General features: G+C 36.6%; 1 protein-coding gene across 1 annotated transcript in view; it reads left to right on the plus strand.

Moving 5' to 3' along the window:
- Thsd7b (thrombospondin type 1 domain containing 7B) overlaps positions 1–27007 on the plus strand; it is a 932734-nt gene that overhangs the window by 818348 nt on the left and 87379 nt on the right. The window contains exon 16 of the mRNA XM_077798343.1: positions 18913–19046. Coding sequence (XP_077654469.1) covers positions 18913–19046 — 134 coding nt within the window. The remainder of the gene's footprint in view (positions 1–18912; positions 19047–27007) is intronic.

Below are 27007 nucleotides of genomic sequence, written 5' to 3' on the forward strand. Positions count from 1 at the left end.
GCCCAAAAGAGCTCTGGACAATACATGCGTGAATGAGCAGGGCTCTGACTCCATAAAACCTGATTTAAAGAAGGAGGCAATATCAGCAAAAACAGTGGAGAGAAAAATCTCTCAAAATCTTCTCTTGCATAAAAATAACAAAAACACTGGCAAAACTTGTCAAAATGCAGTTCCTTAGAACTCTGAAAATTAGTCTCACAACAATCTGGGGATCATTTATTCAGGGAAAAACAACTGAATCTAAATAAGAACAAAAAGCTTTCTTATACTTTTACTTGTTCCATTTCAATGTCCCCAGCCCCAGCTCTAGGGTAGCCTTCAACAAAGCTGCTCACAATTGTGGTTAAACAAGAACAACAGCAACACAGCAGCCTGGGAGCCACTAGTGTGGGTGGGGAAGGCTTGGATCGCCTTCCAAGTCCTGTTCTTTAAGAACGGACAGTAGTTTGAACTGTCTGGAGATTCCTCTTTGGAATACTGCACTCTCCAGGATCTCCTGACACATAGTCTGAATAACTTTTACCCTGGGGACACTAGACAAAGACTCTGAATCAGCTATTTTAAGTTGGTTCAAAGAACTGAAGGGAGCCATGTCTAAAGGACTGAAGTTTGAGAATGTTGTCAAACCAAATAAAGAATGTTAATAAGCATTGGAAATGGTAAGAAAGAACTAAATAAATAGTGTAGATGTAAAAATCAAAAGTTGAAATGAAAATTCCCTAGAGGGCCTGGACCGAAGATTTAGGCAGGCAGAATAAAAGATTCAATAAATGGGAAGATCTGACGATGAGATTACCTGTCTGATGAACCAAAAGAAAAATAGAACACTCAGAAATCTGTAAGACACTACTAAGCATTCAGACACACACATGATTGGAATCCCAGAAAAATAGAGGAGAGACACAAATGGGAATAAAGATCATTTGAAGAAATAGTAACCAAAAACTTCCTAAAGTTGATTTTAAAAAGTTCAAGAAACTCTTTGTAAAAGAAATTCTTGAGAGATCTAAACCTAGACACAGCATGATGAAAACCGCCAAAGCCAAACACAGAGGGAGAATTCCCATGGCAGTAAAAGTGACTCATTTTATACAAGTGATCATCAACATCAGGATTAACAGCTAAGTTCCATTAAAAACCACAGAGGCCAGAAAGCACTAGGAAGACCTGCAAAGTGTTGAAAGGAAGACTCACAACCAAGAATTCTATGTTCAGCTAAGACATTTTTTGAAAATGAAGACAAAATTCAAATAAAACCAAGAGAATGAATGGCTACATGACCAACATGAAATACTAAAGGAAGTTCTATAGGCTGAAATGAAAAGACACTAGAAGTAATTAAAGTCCACATAAAGAAAATAAAGAACAGCAGCAAAGGTAAAACTCACAAAGTTATTTTATAATATTAAACACTGTGCCCAACAACAGCAGAATACGCATTTTTCTCAATTACATAGGGAACATTCTCCAGGACACAACATATGTTAGGATATGTAACAGTCTCGATGACCTTAAAATTATTGCATTGGAATCATACAATACAAGGTAAACATAATAGCCAAAACAACCTTGAGAAAGAACAAAATTGGAGGACTTTCTCATCTCAAAGCTTACTGAACAGCTACAGGATCAAGACTTTTCCACTGATGGAGGATGGGTCTACAGCTCAAAGGAATAGAACTGACAGCCAGGAAATAAAATTGATTTTTAAATTTATTTCTTATACATTATGCCATATTTATGCATGCTCATAACATAATTTGAGAAATAAATTGATTTTGATGAATTAGTTTTTGATGAGGTTGTTATTTTAGTTTTCAGTTGCTATTAGGACAAATTATCACAAATTTAGTGGCATAAAACCATGTAAATTTATTATTTGGTAATTTTGGAAGTCAAAAGTCCAAAGTCCATCTCATGAGGGTAAAGGCAAGGCAGTGGTAGGACTGGCTCCCTCCTAAGACTCTAGGGGAGTTGTCTTTCTTGTCTCCTCTCAGCTCTAGAAGTTTCCAGAATCTGTGGCCATGTCACTAACCTTGGCTTTCTTGACACCTTGTCCTGGATTGGACTTTTCTGTGTTCCACTCTAATGACCTTTTGAATTATTTTTTTTCCACTTAGATAATTCAGGATAATCTTCTGAACACAAGATCTTTAACTTAATCTGCAAACTCTCTTTTGCTCTGTAAAGAAACAGTAGCAGATTCTAGGAATTAGGGTGTAGGTATTCGTGAGGCCATTGTTCAGCCTAGCACAGGCACCATGTGTTTTGTGTCTAACCAATGGTGCTTGGACAGTTGGATGTCCACATGCAAAGAATGAATTTGGACTACTCCCTCAAATCCTACAAAGATATTAGTTAAAAATTGATCAAAGACCAAAATTTAAGAGATGAAATATAAAATAATTAGAAGAAAACCTAAATGTTAAGCCAGGTGTGGTGGCACATCCCAGCAGCTCTGGAAGCTGAGATAGGAGGATCGAGAGTTCAAAGCCAGCCTCAGCAATGGCGAGGCACAAAGCAATTCAGTGAGACCAAGTTTCTAATAAAATACAAAATTGGGCTGGGGATGTGGCTCAATGGTTGAGTGCTCTGAGTTCAATCCCTGGTTACCCCCCGGCACCCCCCAAAAAAGAAAACCTAAGTATTAATATCTATGATCTAGGATCAGAAAGAAAACACCTAAAGCTCAAATAGTCAAGGAAAAAAGAGACAAATTGGACAAACTGATATGATTTTTTGTTGGGGATGATGAACTCTTACTATCTATAATTTTGGAATTATAGACAGTGCCTATGGCTTTTTAAAGATTGATTAAATTTTTTAAAGATTGAATTTTATACTTTGCAATAGTGAATTTATGATATATAAATTATGTTTCATTTTTATAAAAAAAGAAATAGGAGGCAAGCCAATTTTGGCCCAGGGGCCACATTGCCAACCCCTACGCAAGAGAAAAAGATTTATGTCATTTTTCTTTATTCACCATCAAGGAAATTTGAGTTCTTACTTAGTAGAGCATCCATAATATCTGCTGAATAAATGCATGAGTAATTAAATAAGTATAAGAGATCTAACACCAACTATTGAAAGAGTATAATCCATAACTGTTGTTACCAGATGACATTTATCTTTAATGAAGAGTAATCTTCATGATATTTATACACTTTTCTTTTGATTCCTTATTAATCTTATCCTCTTAGTTAGTGGTTTAATTTTAATTAAGTAAATAATCATAGGGACCTTTATCTAACACCTATAAAATCAAAGACTTTTTAGGAAGAATTATTACATAGTCAAGAAAAATGACATAAATTGACATGGCTAGGAATTGTAAACGCCCCCACCCACCCCCCAGTCTCTTTATGAGAAATAGCAGTGCTATTTTGGCAATGACTGAGGTAGTTTTTCTGGCTTAACTGTTACTGTTTTGGCATCTCTTGGACTGAGCAGCTTATCAGGTGCTACAAAAGATAAGAAAGAAAGCATAAAGTTTTAGGGCATGTGTCTGTCTCTTTCAGTCACTTCTTCCAGTTTTGAGGATGCAAAGCTAGCAAGAGCTCAAAGTTTATTAAATTAGACCACCAGGAGTTCTGGCATATTTTTTGATGAGGAAAATGAGGTAATGTGGAATAGATGATCACATAGTTTTTTCCTTGCTCCAAAGTTCCTTCACCTCCATGTCTCAATGTCACTCAGAACAAATGTAACTTAATGCAATGAACTCTCAGAGTTTCTAAAGCTGCACTGTATCGTTGTACTATACTTCTCTTAAAAATTATAAGTATTCATTTCAAGTTATGAAGAGAAAAACTAGACCCTAAGACTTCCATAAGTGAGTTACCAGAAAATCAATGGAGGAACCTGAAACAAAGTCCCTTTCCCACAGCTTCCTTCAGATTGGTCTGCTTACCAGACCACAGATAATCTTTAGCACAGTATAAAAGAACACTTCACCCATTGCTGAAATGAAGCCACCCCAAAGACAACTGCATTATCAATTTAATAGGACCCAACCCAGGAATCCAATAATGAAGGACAGGAATCCAATACAAGTAAACTACTTGATGTTGCCCATCACCTAAATTGCTCTTCGGATGTCATTTTGTCAATCCAAAGCAGTGAGTTTCCTGCTAAGAAGGAATATTTTAACAGATACTCCCCTCCCAAATGAAAAGCCTGCTCAGATCTAGAACCAAAAGCTCTATCCTTCCTAGAGTTCAGGCCATATGCATTTATTTATCATGAGCCTATCATGAATTTAGCACATGCCAGATGCTAGGTGCTGAATTATAAGAAATAATGCAAGACCTAGTCACTGTTCTCTATGAGAGCAGATTGTCACTATGAGTCTGGCTGGGTCATGTTAGCAGGGTCTGCTGGCTACTTTGAATATTACCTACCTCCACTGGAAAAAAAATATCAATCTTTTTAGAAGCTTATATTCATCCTGTATAATTTAAGACATACCTAATTGGGATACGTAAGTGGGGTAATACTTTCAGTTACCTTCATCTATATTCAGAGAAATCAGAAGTGAATTTGTGAGAGAATTTTAAATTCTTATACATATAAGAACTCTAAGAAAAGCTGTGAATTTATTTGGGCATCAAGTTTCCAGAATGATAAAAATCTAGAGACAAGACTTCAGTGACAAATAATCACATTTGAATTATTTATTATTGATGCATAAGACTAAAATTTTTACTCATTAATAACAAAGGTGGTAGAAATTTTAGCTTTGGATGATATAAGTATCATAATTTGATCTAGATAGGCTTTTCAGGAAGCATTTTCAGAGAATTTCAGCTTTCATTTATTTAGTGTGTATGGTAATAAACACCTATTGAGCACAGAGCATAAATCAATGTATAAAGTTTTTTCCTGCCCATCCTTCCTGTCTTTTTTATTGATCCAGGGGTTAGGTGATATTTATTTATTTATTTGCACAAAATATGGTTTGTCAGTGTTCTTAATTTTCAATCAGTATTTGTTGTTGGTATATTTATATTTTTATTATCAAGGACCAGTTTGTAGAAACTTTTTATAAATGGGTTAATGGACCACTTTATAATTCAATATACAATTATTGTTGTTTATGTTCTCTATCATGACATTTGCACCTGTTATAAGTTGCTTCTACCTTATTATCAGCTATCTTTCTTTTGGTCAGCCAAGTAAGTTTACTAAAATGAAGGCCAAGAACAGGTTGGCCTTAAATTATCATTTTTATTTAGCAATTTTCTGCTTTTATTTGGTGAAAAGCTGAAGAGTTCTTCATATAATAAAAAAAAAGTATGAGTCTTTATCTCTACCTCGCTGTCTGCCTCAGAAGAGGAACTGTTTGCAACAAAATGTTCTTTATTCCATAAAACAGCAGCGTTCAATTAGTCCTTAATAAGAGTATCCAACTGATGGAATTAGGGTGGAAATCAGAGCCAAGATCCCAATTTATCACCATGTAAGTGAATGGCAGGGATTCCATTATCCAATCAATCCTGCCTCTTAATTTTGCAAAGGTCAGGCTGTGCCATTGTTGGTTATAAAACACCACTTCTGGCTCCATGGTCCACTTTAACTTTGTGCTAGACAGATCAAGTTCATTACAGGAGGCCTCATTCTAAGGGTTCAGATTTTAAAACGCCATTCTGTACTGTACTTGGCCTTATATGTTAACATGTTAGAGAATAATGCAAACTGAGGACTACTTCCTCAAACATTTATTCCTGTCATCTGTACATAGAGTCCCTTTAGCAATATTTTGTAATAATTATCTTCATTTTTCTCTCTTTTTTTCCCAAAGTACAAGGATATAATGGTTTGTCCAGTTTTTCTTGAATATAATGACACTGAATATTATGTTAGCAGCATCAATTCCATTCCAAATTAGACAAATTTGGAATGGGATTTACAAACCAGAATATTTATTTTCCCTTCTTTTAAAATTGGTCTTTCTAGACAGAAGGAAGGCCATTTTTATGGCTGCTTCTTTTCTTCCATTTTCTTTCATTTCCTGATAGACTGTGGAATAAGCTATATGCAAAAACTATGATACATTTCAAAGTAAAAAAGGTTTGTTAGTGGCAATGATTAATAGACTGTCACACTGTGCCTTGGGCCCTCATGGCATAAGAAAATGGGAAAAGGAATTTCCCATTTGGACATAATCCAGGAATTCAAGCCAGACCCAGTTTTGGTCTTGCCTACTGAGAATATTGGTAAGTTCTGAACAAATACTTCAAAGACCAGATTGCTTTTCAGGTCACACATGGCATCCAGTCTATCCCAAGTAAGCCAACGTAAGATGAAATAAGATGACAAATATGTTATGAAAAGTTTTCTTGGCATGTTCCTAAGAGTATCTGTTGCTGGACTCTTGAGCGGCACTTCTGGAATTTTAGGACATAAGAAGCTGTCGCCTTGTGTTTTTCTCAGTGTTGTTGGTGAAAAAGAGGAAACTTGTGTCCCTAGGTTCTAGAATATATTACTCATAAATGATTCCTAAAAGTAACGCTGGTGTTTTGCTTGTCTCTTTCATATTTACTACCAAATCTTGAGATCGCTTCCTTCTTGCTATGTAGTGGCCACTCTCTGGAACCAATATTGAAAAATAGTGATTATGATGATCATTATTTCATAGCCATAACCTCATTCAGAGACCATAGCAATTTCTTCTTTTGTCAGCCACACTCTCACATCTCTCACATTCAAGATGACTTATTCTTCCCCAAACTTTGCTTGGAATATCTCTTGATATATATAACAGACAGCTTAGTGCCCCCCCCCCTTGTCTACAAACAAAATTCCACCTCATTATATTTTCCCATTTACCTACCTGACTAGCTGCAGTCTCCAGACCTTCATTCTTTATGCATCATGGCCCTTGTGTACCATTTATGAGAATTGCATTTAGATTTTGGTTTGTCTGCTTGATTGATTGACAAATCTCCCATCCAAAGCAGTTCATATTAGACTAATCCTAGCTGGGCCATTCATCCTTGTCCATTTGTATTTGATAGTCCAGCCACACAAATACAGGATTTCTCTGCCTAAGGAATGTGAATCTTAGATTATGTTGCTTTGTTATAGAAATACACTTTTATAATCCACATTATACTGATTTCTAGGACATGCTCCACAGGCTTCTTACATACATTGAGTTAGAAGATAATTGCATATATTCTAGAAAGCAGGCAAAGCATGAAACATTTATCCACCTAGAATTAGGAGTTGTAAGGTCTCCTCTCCCAAAAAAAAAAAAAAAAAAAAAAAAACCACAATGAAGCAATATTTTCCCTAAAACTTTCATTTCTTAGATAACGAAAAGTTGCGGCCTAGTACGTAAGCTCATTCTTTCTCCTTTCTTGATTAACCCCAAATAGCACCAAATTCTTATATGACTCACTTACCCTTAGAATATTTGTTTCTAAGGACTGAGATCTGCTAAATGAGACCTGTCTCCTTTTCAAACAATCTTCTCTATTAACACAGAAAGAAAACTTCCCTTACTTACTTAATTTCTGGTGGCGATATTATGGAATCCAGACTCACTCCTTCACTATACACATTCTTCTCTCCATCTGTCCTTTCCCTAGACTTCAGAGACTATCCCAGGTTTCTAACCCATTCTAAGACACTAAGCTCTTTTCAAACTTAAAAAAAAAATCTATGTTAATCTACCCTCTTAAGAGGATCTTTTCACATGTACAATAGAGTACTGTTATCTATAGGCACAATGTCATACAGCAGACTTACATAATTTATTCATCTCATGTAACTGAAATATTATATCCATCAATGAGCAGCTCTTACTTCCTCAGCCCCCAAGTACCTGGCAGCCACCATCCTATCCCTTTCTTCTATGAGTTTGACTATTTTAGATACCTTATGTAAGTAGAACCTGGTAGTATTTTCTTCAGAGATTGTTTTATTTCACTGAGTATAATGTCTATAAAGTTCATCCATGACCTCTTTTCTATTGTCTTCTGAAGAGCTAAGAATTCAGCTCTTCCAGTATCTTCTGAAAGTTTATCCATCATAACTAGTTTGGTGGGATTTTTTTTTCTTTTTGAATTTGACAGATAACCACAATCTGTTCTATTGAAATCCAGAAGGGCTACCATAGCTATAGTCCCTGGCATTCTGTAAACAACCTCCAAAATCCCATCTGATTTTTTGCCACCACTTAGCATGGCAGCAGGAGGCATCTCCCAGGGTAGTGGAGAAAGCAGTCAGATTCTGGAGTACGTTTCCCCCTCTCATGCTATTTGTAGTCATTGTTTGCATAGAATGGTGATAGAGAATGTGAGCTTCACAGTTCAATTTGTCCCAAGTTGCCTGTGTTACTATGCATCCCCTGTTCTGTAAAATGTAGCAGAGAGAAAGAGTCTGATCAATGCTCATGTGTGTTTGTGCACGTGTGTGTTAGTGCTTTGCTTATAGACTAACATGCACTTTATAGAACCTGCACAATGATCATTTATGTTGCTGACTGACTGCCCTTTACTGTGCAGTTCACTTTGAGACCATGATTTACTTTCATATCTCTTAAGTGACACAGAATAAGAATATGAACCTGATTCAGGTGGAAATATAAGTTGAGTATCCTTTCACTGAAGTGCTTGGGAATAGAAGTATTTCAGATTGGGTTTTTTTTTTTTTTCCGATTTTGGAATATTTGCCTGTATATCGCAAGATACCTTGAGAATGGGACCACATATACTTTTTATGCATACCCTGAAGGTAATTTTATACAGCATTTTAACATACCTATGTTTTGACTGTGGCCCATTGCGTGAGGTCTAATGTAGAATTTTTTAACTATGGCATCATGGAGTCACTCCAAAAATTTAAGATTTTGAAGCATTTCACATTCTGAATTTCAGATTAGGGATGTTCAGACTATATACAATTTTTTAAAATCTAAAATGTTTCTACTTTTGTGCCATTATAAATCATTTAAATTATTGGTAATACAATTTAGATAATTGTGATTTTCCAAATGAGGGCCTTGTGGCTCCCCTCTTTTAAATACATACTATAATGGGGACAAGGTACTATATGTGACATCCTTGAAGGAGGTAGGAACCATGAAAGAAGGGGGAAATATTTGCATAATTTAGGGATGTATTTATTCAGTCTAAATCTCCCTCCATGAGGAGGAAAATAAGACCATGTCAGTGATAACATGTTTTAGTCACTTTCTCATTACTGTTACCGAAATAGCCTACTTTATAGAGAAAGGTTTTTGGCTTTGTCTTTTTCAACTCACAGTTTTGAAGTCCAGAAGTCCAAACAGCATGGCACAGCTCTGGCAAGGGCCCCCTTGATTGTATCACATCATGGTAAGCGACCAGGTGTGTCTTTCAGTGTGTTCTCTCCCCCTCTCCTTATAAAGCCTCCAGTGTGCAATCATGGGGGCTTCTCCCTAATAACCTAAGGTAATCTAATCACATCTTAAGGTCCCACCTCAGAACACTAGTCAGACTATTTCAACCCTCTTACTACCACCAGTGTAAGACTTTGAGGGTTAAACTCATGCATAAACCATTAAAAAATGAACCTTAAAAAAACATGGTGTACAGAACTTCCCAGTAAAAAATACTCTTCAATATTCCCTTTTAGAAGGAGGACTTTACATGTCTTTTATCAAATATAAGCAATAATATGACTTAGATTATAGCCTCTTAATAATCAATTTCTTCTCTTATTTATATGAAAAGACAGAAGCTCCCTATGTTTTTGTTCTACAAGGATCTTATCCTCTCAGTCAGAATAGATTGGGAAAGAACCTAAAATGAAAGAAAAGCTAATTCAAATTCATCAGTGCTGTCAAATGAAATTAAAATTTCATTAATCACAACAGTGCCATATTCATTTGACAAGAGGTGATCCCAACTTGTCTCAGATTATGTTATTCATTGAGACTACAGGCAAGGTGTGGTATATGAATGCATTTGTGGGCCCTTTGTAATTAGGCTACGTCCTTAGAGTCTGCACATCCAGGTTGGAAACAACTGTTCTTAGGAGACAGGAAATAAAGCTGCTACAGTTACTGTTTTAATAAACTTCCCATTGGCTTTAAAGTTCAATAATTTATTTGTTAGTAATTTTTTTTTTGCATAAGGCTCATTCAAATTATTTGGCTCATCTTTAGATTTTTAACATCAAAATTGAAAACATAATGTAATTTAAAATAAATAGTGAATCTTAATAGCTAGGCCTGATAGGAAGCTCAGGGAATTCTGAGAACGGCTTTGCAAATTCTGTGGAACTACAGAAGCTAGTGTGTGAGAATTCTTAGAAGCAGAGGGCAGCAGGGCCTCACACTTGAGTATCGGAACTAACATTGGCAGTTACAACACCTCTGAGTATTGATCAGTGGACCTAGGATCTCCAGAAAAACCTAACTCTAAATGCTGCCCTTGCAAATGACCCATAGCACAAAGTGACAGGCATAGTGGTTTTCCTGCTGATTCTACTTTTTAAACTTTGGTGGATTTTTTTTTTTTAAATCTGCCCATTTTCACATGAAGAAGTTCAATCACCCTAAAAACATAGGCCCGTCTTGCTTTGAACTTGGAAATTAGTTTTCTGAAAGTCATTCTGACATTTTGAAATTGTCAAAGGAGTCTTCCTTCAAATACCAAATTGCATATGCAAATTTTTTTCTGTATAAGAAAATTGGCATCATTTAACTGATAAATAACTTGCCTGCCTAGAGGCACACACCTGTAATAACTTGGAAAGCTGAGGCAGGAAGATCACAAGTTTAAGGCCAGCCCAGGCAACTTAGCAGGACTCTGTCTCAAAATAAAAATAAAAAAGAACTAAGGATCTGGATCAGTGGTAGACCATCCCTGGGATCAATACCCAGCAACAACCCGCCTCCAAAAAAACAAAAAATCAGTTTGTGGCTTTCCTCTTTCAGGAATTTAGAACTACATTTATCTGTTATTATTCTTAGGGGAACTTATCCCAGGTCTTTCTATGGATACAGAAATTTGCAGATGCTAAAGTTTCTTATGTAAAACAGCATGTTATTTTCATATAATCCACATATATCTTTAAATCATGACTAGATTACTGAAAATATCTAATACAATGTAAATGATATGTAAATAGTTGTTATATTGTATTGCTTAGGGAATAATGACAAGGAAAAATTTGTCCATGTTCAGTGCAAATTCATTTTTTTTCTTTTAGAATATTTTTGATCTGCAGTTGGTTGAATCTGAATATGTGCTTGTTGTTACAGAAGGCTGACTATATTAGCATTGAAAACATTGTTTCATTTGGTGTATGGTGATAAGCCCAAACAAGTTAAACCAGCAGAGCTGTTGGGCAGAGCTGATCACTGGCCTCTTAAAAATGTGATTCTCAAGCTGGATCACCAACTCAGTCATTGCCTTCTTCAGAGTTTATTATTTTCTGTAAATAAGGATCATACAAACTTTGATTGTGTTGACCAAGATTTAAGACATAGAATATATTTTATAAGATATAAAGTTCTACACAACATTATTTTGATAACATTGCTGACCAGAGATTATTAATGGACACAGTTGTACAGCATGTGGATATAGTTGCATTAGGACTGAACTTTAGCATTGCATTTATTGCATTGTGTGTAAGCAGTTATAAATGCATGATTGACAATAATAGAAACAAAAGTTCTTTGTATAAATGTGATACTTTCCAGTCTTCTGTACCCATCAGAATGGAAGAACAACTTAGTTACTGACTGAATAAGAAAAAGGTCAGAATTTTGTAAGTTGTGGGAGCATGTATCCCGGGGAACCCCTGTGGAGGAAAAGTATGAGCCAAAGGGAAAGAGAGAAAGCATGGATAGATAGAGAAGGGATAGGAGGGAAATTCTTTGAATTAAGGACTGAACATCCTGGACTTTATCAGAGGCAATTTGTACATCTTATATAAAGGGCTCACAACAATGGGAAGAGAAGGGACCCCATAGTTCTTTACTAAAAGACCTCACTACTCCTAGCGATCATTTACTCTCACATTCCAATGGGAAAGACCCTGGTCTGACTTGTTAGCATTTCTGGTTCCAGATGGGCCTTGGAATTGATTTCCAAGTTCTACTGTATAGCCACAGTAGCCAACATGGAGGAGATGTCAAGCCTGAATTCTACCTGGGTCTTGACTGGGAGCCTCACTGGAGCAGAAGTTGATTGCAATAGAAAATCAGACCCATGAAATTCCTTCCGATTGAGACCATGGTCCCAGGTTTATGCCGGGTAGTCAGTCTACATATCAGAAAGCAGTACATCATTAAAAATGATCAATTGCAATAAGCAGAGGCTTATTTAATATTAAAAAAACTAAATGAATGCATTTATGATATGAATCTGGAACTGGCAAAATTATAAAAACCCATGTCCCCAATTCAGAAGTAATAAATAAATCTATTTGTAGAATGAAACCATGTCGCTCTCAGAGGATTTAGGGATTTTTTTCCCCAAAAAATTATTTATTTAACTATCTACCTACCTATTTATTTATTTATTTTTACACAATTGTAGCACAACTTTCCATTTCTCTGATTGTACACAAAGTAGCGTCACACTGTATGTGCAGTCATACATGTACCTAGGGTAATGATGTCCATGATTCCACCATCTTGCCTGCTCCATGCACCCTCTTTACCCTCCTTCCCCTTTGCCCATCAAGGATTCTCCATTTTTCCCATGCCTCCCCTCTCCCTGTTATGGATCAGCATCCACTTATCAGAGAGAAAATTCAGCCTTTGTTTTTTTGAGATTGTCTTACTTCACTTAGTATGATATTCTCCAACTCCATACATTTACCTGCAAATGCCATGATTGTATTCTCTTTTAATGCTGAATAGTATTCCATTTTGTAAATATATCATAGTTTCTTTATCCATCCATCTATTAAAGGGCATCTAGTTTGCTTCCACAGTTTACCTCTTGTGAATTGAGTTGCTGTGGCTCAATTGATGCGGCTGTGCTACTATAACATGCTGATTTTAAGTCCTTTGGTTATAGACTGAGGAGTGGAATAGCTGGGTCAAATGGTGGTTCTATTCCAACTTTTCTAAAGAGTCTCCATATTGCATTCCAGTTTGCTTGCACCAATTAACAGTCCTACCAGCAATATATGAGAGTGTACCTTTTCCCCCACATCCTCGCCAACATTTATTGTTGTCTGTATTGATATAACTGCATTCTGACTGGAGTCAGATGAAATCTTAGATTAGCTTTGATTTGGACTTCTCTAATTACTAGAGATTTTAACATTTTTTTATATATTTGTTGATTGAATGTATATCTTCTTCTGAGAAGTATCTGTTCAACTCCTTAGCCCATTTATTGACTAGGCTTGTTTGTATTTTGTATTAATTTTTTGAGTTCTTTATATATCCTGGAGATTAGTGCCCTATCTGACATGCATCTAGCAAAAATTTACTTTCAAAATGTAGGATCTCTATTCACCTCATTGATTGTTTCTTTTGCTGAGAAGAAGCTTTTTAATTTGAATCCATCCCATTTATTAATGTTTGATTTTATTTCTTACACTTTAGGAGTCTTAAGGAAGTTAGGGCTAATATGATGTGATAGGGATTTGGGCCTAACTTTTTTCCTCTATTAGGTGCAGGGTCTCTAGACTAATTCCTAGGTCCTTGATCCACTTTGAGTTGAGTTTTGTGTATGGTGAGAGAGAGAGTGTTTAATTTTATTTTGTTGCAGATGGATTTCAGTTTTCCCAGCACCATTTGTTAAAGAGGCTATCTTTTCTCTAATATATGTTTTTTGGCACCTTTGTCTAATATGAAATAACTGTATTTATGTGGGTTTTTCTCTGTGCCTTCTATTCTGTACCATTGGTCTGCAAGTCTATTTTGGTGCCAATACCATGTCATTTTTGTTACTATAGCTTTGTAGTATAGTTTGAGGCCTGGTATTGTGATGCCTCCTGCTTCTCTCTTCCTGATAAGGATCACTTTGGCTATTCTAAGTCTCTTGTTTTTCTAAATGAATTTCATGATTACTTTTCCTATTTCTATAAGGAATAACGTTAGGATTTTAATTGGAATTGCATTGAATCTGTATAGCACTTTGAGTAGTATGGCCATTTTGACAATATTAATTTTGCCTATCCAAGAGCATGGAAGATCTTTCCAACTTCTGAGGTCTTCTTTAATTTCTTTCTTTAGTGTCCTATAGTTTTCATTGTAGAGGTCTTTTTTACCTGTTTTGTTTAAGTTGATTCCCAAGTATTTGATTTTTTTTTTTGAGGCTATTGAGAATGGGGTAGTTTTTCTAATTTCTCTTTCAGGGGATTCACCACTGATGTACAGATATGCCTTTGATTTATGGGTATTGATTTTATATCTTGCTACTTTGCTGAATTTGTTAATTAATTCTAGAAATTTTCTGGTGGGGTTTTTGGATCATCTAAGTATGGAATCATGTTGTCAGCAAATAATGATAGCTTGAATTCTTTTTTTTCCTATTTGTATTCCTTTAATTTCCTGTGTCTGTCTAATTGTATTGCCTAGCGTTTTAAGGACTGTGTTGAATAGAAGTGGCAAATGAGAGCATCCCTGTCTTGTTCCAGTTTTTAGAGGGAATGCTTCCAATTTTTCTCCATTTAGAATGATGTTGACCTTGAGTTTTGCATAGATAGTTTTTATAATGTTGAGGTATGTTTCTACTATCCTTAGTTTTTTGTGTGTTTTAAGCATGAAAGGGTGCTTTATTTTGTCAAATTCTTTCTCTGCATCGATTGATATGATCATATCATTCCTATCTTTAAGTCTATTGATGTGATGAATCATGCGTATTAATTTCCATATGTTGAACCAATCTTGCATCCCTAAAATGAAGCCCACCTGATCATGGTGCACTATTTTTAAAATTTTTTTTTTATTCAATTTGCCAGAATTTTATTGAGAATTTTTGCGTCAATGTTCATCAGGGATATTGGTCTGACATTTTCTTTGATGTGTCTCTGCCTTGGTTTTGGTATCAGGATGATACTAGCTTCATAGAATGAATTTGGAAGGCTTTCTTCCTTTTCTATTTCATGGTATAATATGAGAAGTATTGGTATTAATTCTTCATTGTAAGTCTTATAGAACTTAGCTGTGAATTTGTGAATTCGTCTGGTCCCAACTTTTCATGGTTGGTAGGCTTTTGATGGTATTTTCTATTTCCTTCCTTGAAATTGATCTGTTTAAATGTTGTATGTCCTCTTGAGTCAGTTTGTGTTGATCGTATGCCACTAGGAATTTGTCAGTGCCTTGAGGTTTTCCATTTTCCTGAAACATAAATTTTCAGAATTGTTTCTAATTTTCTTCTGTATTTCAATAGTGTCTGTCATGATATTTCCTTTTTCATAACAAATTTTAGTAATTTGAGTTTCCTCCCTCCTTATTTTCATTAGAGTGGCTAAGAGTTTGTCAATTTTATTTATTTTTTCAAAGAACCAGCTTTATTGTTTTGTCAATTTTTCAAATTGTTTTTTTAGTTTTAATTGCATTGATAGGATTTAGATTTTTCCCTGGCATTTTTTTTTTTTTAAGTATCTAAAAAACCCTGTCATTTTCTTTCTAATTTGTGAAATGATTTTCATTTAATTTTATCATGGCTCATTTCTCTCCTTAAGAATATTTTCTTATGATTCCCTGATAAAGTCCATGCTGTAACACATTCCCATTATAAAACTACAATAATATATAAGCACCAACGAAACGACAATATTCAATAGCTAGAACATTAAAGACTAGGAGAAGAAATCAGGCACCTGGGTAGTAAATTTTTATCCTTGAATACCCTGTTTCATTCTTGCCTTTTGTGAGTGTTTTTGGTCCTCCAGGTAAGAGTCCTTGCCCAGTAGACTGGAGTTTTAAGGAGCCAGTTCTCGAAGTTCTCCCAGGCCAGCCTTTTCTTTCTACAGAATTGTGAAGCTGCACTTTTTAGTGACAGAGTGATAGCTATTCTTCACCCAAATTACATTAGAGAAAGGCAATGTTTCCATTGTGTTCCTTCTTATTGTGCTTTGTGCTTTAAGCACCTCTTTCGGCCTGTTTTCTCTAGAGAATTAAATGAAGGCTACTTACAGCCTGGGACTCTTCAAAAAGTAGTTTCAACACAATAAATACTGATTAGACACCTCCATTCACCCCATTTTCTTGGAAAATATAGACTTCATGAATACATAACCCTTCCCTGCCTGAGACTCACTAGTTATTATTTTTCTTTTTCCCAGGAGACACACAGGACTTACAGGCCTGTGCAGGTATATAGAGTACAAATTGCATTTCTGTGATCAGTATTTAAGGTCCAAAGTGGCCCTACGTGTATTTAGGACTAAGGTGAGGAAAAGAAAAAAGTAGTGAGAGGAAAAGAAACACAGAAGAGGAGTCAAGGTGATGACTTTCAAACATGTTTGTTCTCCTAGCAGCACTGCTGGGCCCAAACCACCACACACGCCTCAGCCCAAAGCATGCCAACCCTGAACTCTGGAGGTGGAAGGATTTACTTGGGCTTTGAAAGAAGAACAAAGATTTGTTAGGTAGAATGAATAGCATGAAGACATTTTTAAATAGCAGATGGGCTGGGACTATAGCTCAGTGGTAGAGCACTTGCCGAGCATTTGCAAGGACCTGGATTCCATCCCCGGTACCAAAAAATATAAAACTTAGACACATAAGGGGCAACAGATCAAGTAATTCCATGTGGATGGGAAATCTTTTTTAAGAAATATTGTTTTCACAGTTAAGAAAAATAGCTTAATATCTTCCCACAAAGACCTGTCCTGTCTTCCAATAGCCTGTCCTTGTGGTTAGCTACATTGCCACAGGGGGAAGCATGGGAGCATACAGAGTTAAAGCAGTTAGCTAATACATGAATAAGGAATCAAATGTTTAGACCAAAGGAACATACAACTTGACAGGTTTTCCTTCTCATTCTGACCTTGGGTTTCATATGAAAGAGAAGGGGACATAAACGCTCTACCTTGTATTGATAGCTTTAGGAAAAAATACATCCATGTCAAAGAGGATAGCCATCCATTTGCTCTTAGGTTCATGCATAGGGGAAATGCTTTTTAAATAAATTTTTAGTTTATCCCTTATTTGTCAAAAGTTTTTTTTTTTTTTTGGTGGAGATACTTTCTTATATTTCATATGAAAGCCAAAGTGCTTTGTTTAAATTAATTTACATTGATATTTACTGATGATTTTAGAAACAACCCATAAAGTCAATGAAAGCATCATGTACATGGTGCAATCGTGCCAGCTCCACCTTCCACTGCTAGCTCTGTTTCCTAGGATCTGTTGTGTTGGGGTCATGCATTTTCATTTTTGTAGATTTTTTTTCTTCTTTACTACCCTATGAATTTTGGAGGGCAGACTTTTCTCAGTTACAAACTCTCACCTCCTTATTCATATTGGAGCCTCTCCTGACCCTTTCATTTCCACTCCTGTCCTCATTCACAGCATGAGATGCAATCCATTTATTACTTAATTCCTTACTTTCCTCACGTCCATTTCCACTTCTCTTTTCCCATCTCCTTTGATTTTGCCCTCACATATCCTTTACCTTGTGGTTTCTCTTTTCCCTGGGAGCTCTGCGGGAGAGAGCCAAATAGAACCCCATGGTTAAAAATGGTTTCTGACATTATTTGTGACTCCCAAAAAGTAGCCTCACAAATCACCTTTTCTCTTTTGATTTCCGGCTAACGTGCTGACAGAGCTCCAATCTTGTTTTCTGATTATCCCATTACAGAGTGCTCGCCCTCGAATTTAGTGGGAACGTACAACCAGTGGTTGTGTTTGGAAAGCACTGCCTAGTCATCATTCACACTTTTATGGAATTAGAAAGGCAAAAGGAGGGAAGGACTAGTATTAAATTCTTATTTAAAAGGAAGAGCATTAATTAATTGTATTGGTAATTGGTGAGCCGTTCGTTCTTTTCCAGTACACCTGTACTAGCTCCATCTTTGGAGCCTTCTGGGTGGAATCATGCTATGAAGCAGCCTTCTTTTCATTGCTTCTCTGACTTACGGATAAGGTTCTGTTCCATATTGAGGAGACATGACTGATAAATGCAGCTTCAAAAAGATTGACAAACTGAACTGGCTGCCCATTCAGATGCTATTTCAGGGGGGAAAAAAATCCCACAAACAAATGCAAAAGAAGTTGCCTAAGAATTTACTAAATGTACTCATTGTTTTCACCATAAAATTATAAATGTTGATAGTCAGTAATCACAAGGAACCACTAACAGTCTGCCAGTAACTGTCTTGTGAGGTGGTGTGTGTGTGTGTGTGTGTGTGTGTGTGTGTGTTAGCCATGCTATGAAAACATCCTACAAACAACTCCATTCATATGAAGCCACAGTGCCCAAGAGGCTAAATGATTGCCTATTAGCATTGACTGTTTGGAGGCATAAGAAGAAATTTTCAGTGCTAATAATACCACTTGCCTTATGCATTCTTAGGAATGCTTATATTCAGCAGGAAATTTCTTAATACATAGTTGTTTGAATTGACATGCAAAAGTACATCTGAGAATACAATATGCCATGTAGTTGAGAGTTGGACCATCTCACAGATACCATGTGAGCTCTTTGAGGAAATGATAATGGAATTTCTATTCATGGTGCTAAGAAATTCCTGTCCTTTGTTCTCTTCTGTGAAGGCATAGATCATATTTTAGTTGAAGCGTTTCCCTGTATGCTTCTTCAGGCAACTCAGTAAATTCAGATAAGTCAACCACATCTTCCAAGGAATGTAATTTGGCAGTCTGGGCCAGAGTGTTATTTCTTGGGTTATATTCAGCAGGTATTACTAACAGATAAGTGATTTTTCTATAACTTAGAGAGTTCCACATAATTTTTTTTTATTCTTTCCTGTTCTTGACAGGTGCATGAGGCAGTCCCGTGTTACAGTGAGTGCAATCAGTATTCCTGGGTTGTAGAAAACTGGTCTCCATGCAAAATCAATAATGAGCTGAGGTCTCCGCGTTGTGGAAGAGGAACACAAACTAGGAAAATCAGGTGTGTGAAAACGGAGAGATTTGGGAGGTGGGAACATCAGAACTTACATTTTTAAAAAAATGAAAACAACAGTGTTCCCTATCCAACTATACCTTGCTCTTTATCACCATGTACTCTGGCTTTTGCTCATCTTCGTGGCATCCTTGGAAGCATATGTATTTTAACCAGCCCTGTTTTAATGAGATTTCCTCTGCAATGCAGCCCCAATAGTGTTTCCTGCATTTCAACTGGTAGGAAAGCCAGCGCATGGAATAAGCTGGTATCACTCCATTGATGCTTGGCCACCAGTGCTGACAGATTAGGATGTTTTAACTCACTCTCTCTCTCTCTCTGTCTGTTTCCCTATCTCTCTCCACACTATCATTAGTGTAGTTGATGGATGTTTACTACTTTGGGATGCCTATAGATTGAAAAAGTCAATTTAAAACTCCACAATTAGCTTTGGAAACTAAAATATGACATGCCTATGAACAGTAGCTGTGGATTTTAATATAAAAAGAGCACATCTCTAAGGGAATTTGGAAATGCTGTGCTGAGAGATCTTGCTTAAAGGTTTTGTTTTGTAAATACAGCAGTGGTTTCCAAAGGATACACTTGATACGAGTTTGTCAAGTTGGTTTGTTTGGAAATGACTTGAAAGAATAAAGAAATCATTTCTTTATCCAATAAGGGTAATGGCAATAAACATAAAAGACCTTACAATCAAAAGTTAAAATATTCATACACAATAATTATTATGTAAAATAAAGAAAACATAGTATAGTCAACTATTTAGTTGTATATGAATAGTATTTTTGCCAGAATTATGAAATGCCATTTTAAATTGGCAGAAAGTGCCTAAATCAGCTGGCTGTTGAGTTAACTGTGAGATGAAAATCAGTTGTCTAAGCAGAGCTTATGAGTGTGTTGACCATTATTCAACATTAATGAAACTTTATTCAGTAATTCAGTATATAACCACCTTTTTCTTGGGTCTGGTACTGGGAATTGAATCCAGGGTGCACTACCACTAAGCTACACCCCCATCATTCTATTTTTATTCTGAGATAGTTTTATGGTTTGGATGTGAAGTGTGCCCCAAAACTCATGTGTGAAACAAAGCAAGAAGGTTAGAGGAGAAATGATTGGGTTATGAAAGCCTTAAAGTTATCAGTAAATTAATACTCTGATGGAGATTAACTGAGTGATAACTGAAGGCAGGAAGGATGTGGCTGGAGGAGGTGGGCATTGGGGGTTGTGTTGGTGTAGGTATTTTGTATCTGGTGAGTGGAGTCTTCAACTTCCTGATCATCATGTGCAACCCCTTGCCATAGTGTTCTGCCTCAATCTGAGCCCCAAGGAATGGAGTTAGTCTTTTGAAGACTGAATCCTCTGGAACCATGAGCCCCCAAATAAACTTTTCTTCCTCTACAATTGTTCTGGTCAGGTCTTTTAATCACAGGAACAAAAAAGCTGACTAAAACAGAAGTGGTCTTGTTAAGTTACCCAGACTCACCTTGACCTTGTGATCCTCCTGCCTTGGATCCCACAGTAGCTGGGAGTACAGGTGTGTGCCACTATGAGCAGCACATACCTTTGACCTTCCCTAAGTTGTGAAATCACAGGTAGGCATGTAGTCTAACTGAAGGCAAAATTATTAAGGTGCTTCTTATCACCAACCCAAGAAAATGGCTAGTACACCAAGTCCCTTTCTTTCCTTCTGTCTATTGCTCTTTCTCCTAGAAATCATGTGCTTAGGTTTTCACAAACTTTGTGCTTTTACCGTTTTCTGTTCAAAATCTCCTCCTATGTCTTATTCTCACATGGTTTTGAAGAAAGACTGGCCAACCCAGTTGATACAGTAATATGCAAATGAGATGTGGCATCTCTTACTCTTGTACCGTTCCCACTTCTTAGCAATATTAAAAGAAAATCTCAAGAGAGACAGAATACTTTAAGAAAACAAATTAGTACTGGCAGAATTGCATCAGGTTGAAGAAAATACACAGGTGGGTGTCTTTCAGCCATACTGCTCAGCTCAAACCTCTGGAACCTGATTTAAAAAAAAAAAAAAACACATACACAGAACCAAATATGAGTTCTAAAATGGTTTAATTATTCCCCCACCAAATTCATGAGTCAGGGCTCTAATCTCTTATCTTATAAGGTGACTATGTTTGGAGATGAAGAGATAGTTAAGGTAATGAAGTCCTTGGCTTGGGTCCTAAACTAATCTGACTGGTGTCCTTATAAGGAGAGACTAGGACACAGATACATACAGAAAAAAGACCACATGAAAACACAAGAGCCAGGCACAGTGGTGCATACCTGCAATCCCAGCAGTTCAGTAGGCTGAGGCAAGAGAATTGCAAGTTCAAAGCCAGCTTTAGCAACTTATTGAGGCCCTAAGTATCTGACCGAGATCCTGCTCTAAAATTAAACATAAAAACGGTCTGGCTTAGTGGTTAATCACCTCTGTGTTTCATTCCTGGTACCAAAAAAAAAAAAAAAAAGGACACAGGAGAGAAGATGGCCATCTGCAAGCCAATGAGAGAGGCCTGAGAAGAAACCAATCTTACCAACACCTTGAACTCAGACTTTTAACCTCCAGAATTAGGAGAAAATAAATTTATGCTGTTGATACCACCCTGTATATGGTATTTGGTTATGCAGTCCTAGCAAACTATTATGTAATCATTGTATAACATGCTTCATGTGCATCGTTACATTTAAATACGTGAAGCTAATCTTCCAGGCACTCTGCATTCCAAACTATTATAAAAACTATTAATAAAACAGTTTATATACTATTTTAGATAGCTTTTTTGCTGCTGTGACTGAAAGAGCAGCAAGGACAATTTCAGAGGAGGAAAAGTTTATTTCAGGGCTCACAGTTTCAGAGGTCACAATCCATAGAAGCCAGCTCCATTCTTAAGGGCTGGAGGTGAAGCAGAATATCATGGCGGAAGAGTGTGGCAGAAGAAAGCAACTCACATGATGATCAGAAGCAGAGAGAGACTAAGCTCAGCTCAACAAATATATACCCCAAAGGCATGTCCCCAATGACCCACCACCTCCAGCCACACCTTACCTGCCTTCAGTTACCACTCAGTTAATTCTATCAAGGGATCAATTCACTGATTGGGTTAAGGCTCTCATACCCAATCATTTCTCCTCTGAACCTTCTTTCATTGTTTCACATATGACCTTTTGGAAGACACCTCACATCCAAACCATAACATATCTTTCTTAAAACCTCTGAACTAAAGAATATCTTTAGGGTTTGTCCTGGATTGCAATCACTTGACAAATCAAAGCACATTTAGGATCATTTGCTTTCTATACATTAGATGCTGCTCAAGGCACATAACATAAAAAAAAAGTGTTTATCTCATCAAGGAACTCACAGTATATCAGTAGAGAAAAATTAAGCTCAGAAGTTCATATATAATGAGATGTCTTTGTTTTATGAAATGTCAAGAAGAAAAAATAAAACTGAGTTGGAATGATGGGGATTACTGTTTTAGAAAGATACAATTTTATGATGTATAAGCATAGACCCAAATAAACTGAGAAAACCTGAATGAATGTGAAGATGTACAGAAGGAGAATCCTAGGGGGAAGGACTGTGTAAAACTGGAAACTTCTTGGCTTGTTGGAAGAATAGTAAGATGTCCCATATGGCTAATGCCAGTATTCATACCATGTGGTACATTCTAAAATAAAGTAAAGACAGGGTGTTGTTCTAACAGCAGCATGACTCCATGAAGCTATGGAAGGTTTGGGATAGAAGGGAATTACATTGTCTTATTTAAATTTGAAAATATTATTTTAGAAGCAAGGATATAGATATGGGTCCTTGCAGAATTCCTGGTGAGAGGGGTTGATAGTTGGATTGGATTTTAGTAGCAGTGGAGATGATAGTTGGATTGGATTTTAATAGCAGTGGAGGTGATGAGAAAGTCAAACTTTGAATACATTTTGAAGATCTAAAACATAGGATTTGCTGAAGAAAAAAGGAGGAGGAGGAGGGGAGAGGGGGAGGGGAAGAGGGAGGGGGAGGGAGGGGGAGGAGGATTAAAAAAGATTGTTAGTTTGTAGGGCCTGAGCAAGAGTAGGCAAGATGGCACCATTTTGTTGAATTGGGAAACATTAGAAGCAGGTTTGAGAAAAAAAGCAAAAGTCAGCTTTTGTACATACCAGATCTGATGTGACTTTAGCCTACTGGCTGAGCTATTACAGGTTGCAGTTCAAGAGAGACAGTGAGGTTATCAATTTGAGTGTCGTTAGCTTATAAATTTAGTATATTTTGATAAAATTTTGAGCCCTGAGGAGCTACCACTTTCATGGTTAGAAAGAGTCAAAGAGAAAGGTTCTAAAAATGAAACTTAGAGTCTGGGGAATTGGAGGAAAACAAAGAAAATGAGAAGACAAGCCAGAGAATTTTTTCAAGAAAGATAAAGTAATCAGTTGTTTCAGATGTCTACTGAGCTAAGAATTTACCACTGAATTTAATGGGGAGTCTGTTGATGATTTTGATAAGAAGTTTATCTTCAGTGGCAATAACAACACAATTAAAGTGTGTTCAGGAAGTAATAATGGAGTGGAGGGAGAGTGACATTGATAGCAAATACAGAAAATTCCCTGAAGTTTGAGTACAAGTGCAATGATGACCAAGAAGAGAGAGGTAAGGGATCTGTAGGGGAGAACTCTTTTTCCGTTTGAGAACATCCTTAATTTCAGTCTTTTACATCTTACCCTTAGACAGGAAAGAATCCCCAGAAAAGTCTATCATGTGTAAAATAGACAATTCTAACACCCAGTATTTGCAAACCCAATGAAAGAAGAAATTGTGTGTGGCAGATAGAATGATGGTCCCCAAAGATATCCACATCATAGTCCTAGAATCTGTAAGTAGGTTACCTGTGGCTAAATGGACCTGGCAGATGTGATTAAGGTAAGGAACTTGAAATGGGAGATTTTCCTGGGTTGCCTGGGGGAGGAACAATTAGCCCACAAGGGTTCTTAAGAGCAGAAGTAAAGAAGATGTGACTACAAAAGCCAGGCACAGAGGGATGCAAAGCTGCTGGCTTCAAAGGTGGAGAAGGGGCTGCTAAGGGATGTGATGCAAAAGTCAAGAAACCAGATTCATCCCTGGAAACAAAGCTCTGATGCACCTGCTATATTGATGTAGTGCAGTGAGGCCCATGTTGGATGTCTATGCTACAGGATTATAAGTATATTTCATTGTTGAAGCCCCCAAATTGTGGTGATTTTTTTTTAACATGTAAACTTTTACTTAAGCTCCTCTTTTCGTTATGGTGTTCTCTAGTCTGTAAATCTTTTGAGACCCTCTCCAGATAACAAACCTTCAGCTACCCACAGGGGTGGGGGAGGGGCAACCACTCAACTGCATGGGTTAAGGGAGGGAGGGGATATGGGGAGCTGGGTACTTCTTAAAACATACTTCAATAAAACCTCCAGTTTTTCAGCTTAATTTTCATTCCCATGTCTACAGATACTTGGTGCTACATATCCGGAATTTTTTATGTGTTCTGTAGAAGGAATGGAGTAATTTTATTGTTGTTGCTTGAAAGCTTAGAAATCAGTTTTCTCGGTGTGTTAAGGCAGTTACTGTGAGCCTGTCTATCATCCATTTTTGCAGTTGTCCTCTCCCATGTTTTCATTCTTGTAAGGTAATGCCTTTCCAACCCCCACTATTATTATTGTTGTTGTTGCTTTGGTAACAAATTCCTTTATTATTGCTTTTGTGGCATATTGGGAGTGAACAGAAAATAATGCATACATTCATAAGATATCATTACCCAGAAGTCTTCTCTCTTCTTTTCTTAGTGAAATAATAAAAGAACATCAGCTGAGTATGCATAGGCAGGAAGGAAAGAATTTCTGCATTTTTTCAGTTTGTCTAGGGACAGATCCAAGCTATCCCATGGACTCTCCTTCCCCTGCTGACAACTACCACAGGAGAGAACAAAGTCCGTAGATGACACTGTACCACGCCTCTCTACATTAGAGGGCATTACTAACATCTCATGTCTACCTCTCTCTGATAACCTCCTTCATACAATATCTAATTTTTCATCACTTACATCTCATAAATCTGTATTTTTCACTGACTGATAAGAGACTGCACACTTCTCGAGTCATCTTTTTCGATTGTTAATTTGAATGTAAAGAAGCTCCTAAGTCATAGGATAAAATTCATTAGTATACCATGATTTGAGGAGCACCCAAGCTCCTCAGCACAGCACTGTTATGACTTTGCCATACCTGAACTTACCAGATCAGCTAAGGGCATTGTCATTTTTATCTTCTCCTTTATCAATATCATTAGAGCAAAACATCCATAAAGAAAGAGACCATGTCTGTTTTGTTTTGTTTTGTTTTGTTTCTGTATCCCAACCCCTCAGCTAGAGCATGGTATGTAAAACATAATATGCCCTCAAAAATATTTACTAAATATATAATTATTAATAAATAATAACTGTATCTCAACATCCAGCAAAGAAGACTTGCACATAGCCTGACTCTGTTCAATATTTTTTTAAAAAAATATTTTTAAAATAAAGTTATGACACTGGGCACAGTGGCAAAGCCTGTAATCCCAGGGACTTGGTAGGCTGAAACAGAAAGATCATGATTTCAAAGCCAGCCTGAACAACTTAGCAAGGCCCTAAGCAAATTATTGAGACCCTGTCCCTAAACAAAATACAAAAAAGGGCTGGGGATATGGCTCAGTGTTTAAGTGCCCCTGGGTATGAAAAATAAGTACCATAAAAAAATAAACTTATGAGATATAAGCAGAGAGAAATGCTTCCATCATGGCAGGGAGTGTTCTTGTTGGATGAATTCTCACTGTAAACACCTGTGTAACCAGACTAGATGTCAAGAAACAAAATATTACCAGGACCATCTAAGCCCTTCTCAATCATTAATCATTCCCCCCCAGGGTAACCACTATTCTAACATCTGACACAATACATTAATATTGCCTCTATTTTTCCTACCTTTGTATAAATGGAATCATAATATGTGTGTGTGTGTGTGTGTGTGTGTATTTTCTGGCTTTCTTTATCCAATACTGCATTTATGAGCATCACCCATGCATGCTCTTTTACATAACAGTAGTCTATATATTCTAATTATTCTATGGTATTTAACCCAATGAATTTAGCACATATATTTATTTTATTATTAAGAACAACTGAGTTGTTTCTAGTTTGGTTGATTATGATTAGTGCTCCTGTAAACATTTCCCATCAGCTTTTGCTCTTGTTTTGATATGGATTTGTATTCATTTCTGTTTTTAAAATTATTTATTTATTCTAATTTGCTGTAAATGATGTCAGAATGCAATTCATTTCATATTACACATATAGAGCACAATTTTTCAAGTCATTGATTATACACAAAATACTTTCACGCCATTCTTGTCTTCATACATGTACTTAGGGTAATGATATCTAACTCATTTCACCATCATTCCCACCCCTTGACCCCCTTCCTTTTTCTCCCTCCCCTAAAGTTCCTCCATTCCTCCCATGGTACCTCATCACCATTATGAGTTATATTAATATTGGCTTATATAGGGTAGTTACTGCTAGCCAGTTTTCAAAAACAGTTTACATTCCACCAGCAGAGTAAGATTACAGTTGCTCCACATTTTTGCCAACTCTTAATATTTTCAACATTTACTTAAACCATTTGTATGTGTGTATATGGTCTAATTCTTTAGTTTTTATTGAATCTTCATTATCCATAACCATAGCATTATGATTCTCATCAGTTCCTGGGCATACCTCAAATCCTGAGGTATAGTGTTGGCCAAGCAAGTATAAGGTACACATCTATGCTCAGTGCTTCTGAGCTGTGTGACAGTGCTTGTTTATGGCCTTTGCTTTGTGACAGCAAAATTCCATACTGAAATGTAAAAAATGCCTGAAAGAATAACATATTCAATT

The sequence above is a fragment of the Urocitellus parryii genome, chromosome 1, assembly GCF_045843805.1.
Source record: "Urocitellus parryii isolate mUroPar1 chromosome 1, mUroPar1.hap1, whole genome shotgun sequence".
NCBI lineage: Eukaryota > Metazoa > Chordata > Mammalia > Rodentia > Sciuridae > Urocitellus > Urocitellus parryii.